Here is a 2,052-nt window from a genome sequence, read left to right on the forward strand (position 1 = left end):
AAATTTGGCCACTTCTGCAGTCGTTAATCTGGGATTCATTTCAATGTTCCTCTTGACAGCCTTTTTTGTCCTCTCCGATGGACCAGGACGACCCGGACGCTGCTCAGTTGTTTCCTTGCCGTGTTTCCTGAACTGCACGATGATTATGTTGACTGTCGAAAGCGGGATTCCCAAATTCTGCGAAATTTGCCGCTGACTTATTCCACCACCTGCTTGACCAACTATCCTTCATCTAACAAAATCTGACAATTCGAGAGAACCTTGAGTTCTAGGCATGTTGTAGCACAAGATAATTAGTGTGCGGACAATTTTCATTTATATAGTGCTCTGTGAACACAAATTAGTTAGCATAAATTAGTTAAATGACGAAAAATTAGGTGTCTATTTACTTGTGACCACTCAGTGTATATATATAATATGCCCTGCCATCTAGTCGTTTCAGAACAACAAATATTAATCGTTTCGTAAAAATTTCATTGGCTATGCTGATAGGATCGAATGCTATGACTTAAATATTTACATGGATTCCCCGGTGGGTCAGCGTATGTTTACAGACTTTATAGCGCTAAAATCTGAGGTTCGTTTCCTAACGGTGAAGATAGTGCATGTAACCTATTGAGTAGCTTTGCGCTAAACAACAACAACGACGTTCAGAGTTGTCTTTATATGAAACTAGCTGGAGTACCCGTCCGTTGGACGGGTGAAATAAAAACTCGTTTGTAACAAAGGAGAAGATATTGTGCTTTTATTTTTTTTCTTAACATAATCAATATTAAAAGTGCAATAAAAATAGATAAAGGCAACGATACTGAAAATAAAAACATACTGTTTTCAAGAATCCTATCATAATGAAATTATCACCGTGTCAGTTTTGGTGCTGATTGATCAAGAAATGTGGAAACGTATAAGGAACAGATAAACACACATATTGACGTATAATTATATAGATAGTGGCTGCTCTCATTGTAAAGAAAGCGATTGACTTTCAGGTAAAAACGTAACTACTGTCAGTTTAACTGCTCATATAAAACTAATATACAGCGTACTAATAGTGGTTGATAAGACTAAAAGCATACTGCTACAAGTCAATGTCTAGTTGAACTATAAATAGTTACCATACACTGTTATTATATAGTACATTGCCAAGCAACTGGAATAAACTATTAAGGTATCAGTTGTGCTGGTTAATATTATATCTTTAGAAAAAAAAAGAAATTGAAGTATTAATGCTTCAACTTACCTTAGAAGTGGCGTTCTGCTTGTTGAAGCGAAATTCGTATGGTGGTTAGCCATACTAGTGTTCATTGCAGTCTGTAGAACTAAATTTTATAAGGGCTTTCAAATTAATACCATTTCTGTGATGGCAGATATACTACACCTTGCACGAGGCCTGTTTTCATTATGCACATGTGCACATCTACATTTTTATTTCGTATGATCACAGCTGGTTGTAACAACTACAAAAGCTAGGGCCAACTGATAAGAACAAAAGCTGTATCAAAATAAACTTTGAACTCTTCAGTATCTCTCTTACCTGTACTTCCACGATCAACAAGTGGGGATATCGTTCATTGGATGATTTTGAGTAAGTTGAAAAAATATACATATTGTGTTCAGTTCAAAGAACGTTATTTTAGGTTAACAACTTTTTGTTTTGGTTTATGAACAGCTCACTTTATTCAGTTCAGTGATTTCCCAACTAACTCGGAAAAATGTTCTATTTAGATTTCCTTTATCACACTTTAAAGCATTACGATATAGCAAAGTATTAATTTATAATCAGAGATAATCATGATTAACTTTTTCAACTACCCTACGTTATGAAATTAGACTTAACAAATTAGTTAATTTTCAAGGTGTATAAAAATCCACAACAAAGTACAATACAATATACTGATAACAGAATTTAGCGTTTTTCCTTTTAACAATTCATAATAATCCTTTTTCAGCTTAGATGTACATTTAGATATGCGAAAACAAGTCTAAAATCTCAGACAACCTTCTAACTCGTATTACATGAATCATTTATTGTTTCTTTATTGCTAATATTTG

The 2,052-nt window shown here is 34.1% G+C and overlaps 1 protein-coding gene across 1 annotated transcript in view; it reads right to left on the bottom strand.

Moving 5' to 3' along the window:
• LOC106465478 (excitatory amino acid transporter 3-like) overlaps positions 1-1,414 on the bottom strand; it is a 45,259-nt gene extending 43,845 nt beyond the window's left edge. The window contains exon 1 of the mRNA XM_022393386.1: positions 1,241-1,414. Coding sequence (XP_022249094.1) covers positions 1,241-1,305 — 65 coding nt within the window. The 5' untranslated portion in view covers positions 1,306-1,414. The remainder of the gene's footprint in view (positions 1-1,240) is intronic.
• Positions 1,415-2,052: the final 638 nt, after the last annotated feature.

Source organism: Limulus polyphemus, unplaced genomic scaffold (genome assembly GCF_000517525.1).
Source record: "Limulus polyphemus unplaced genomic scaffold, Limulus_polyphemus-2.1.2 Scaffold1957, whole genome shotgun sequence".
In the NCBI taxonomy this organism is placed as follows: Eukaryota; Metazoa; Arthropoda; class Merostomata; order Xiphosura; family Limulidae; genus Limulus; species Limulus polyphemus.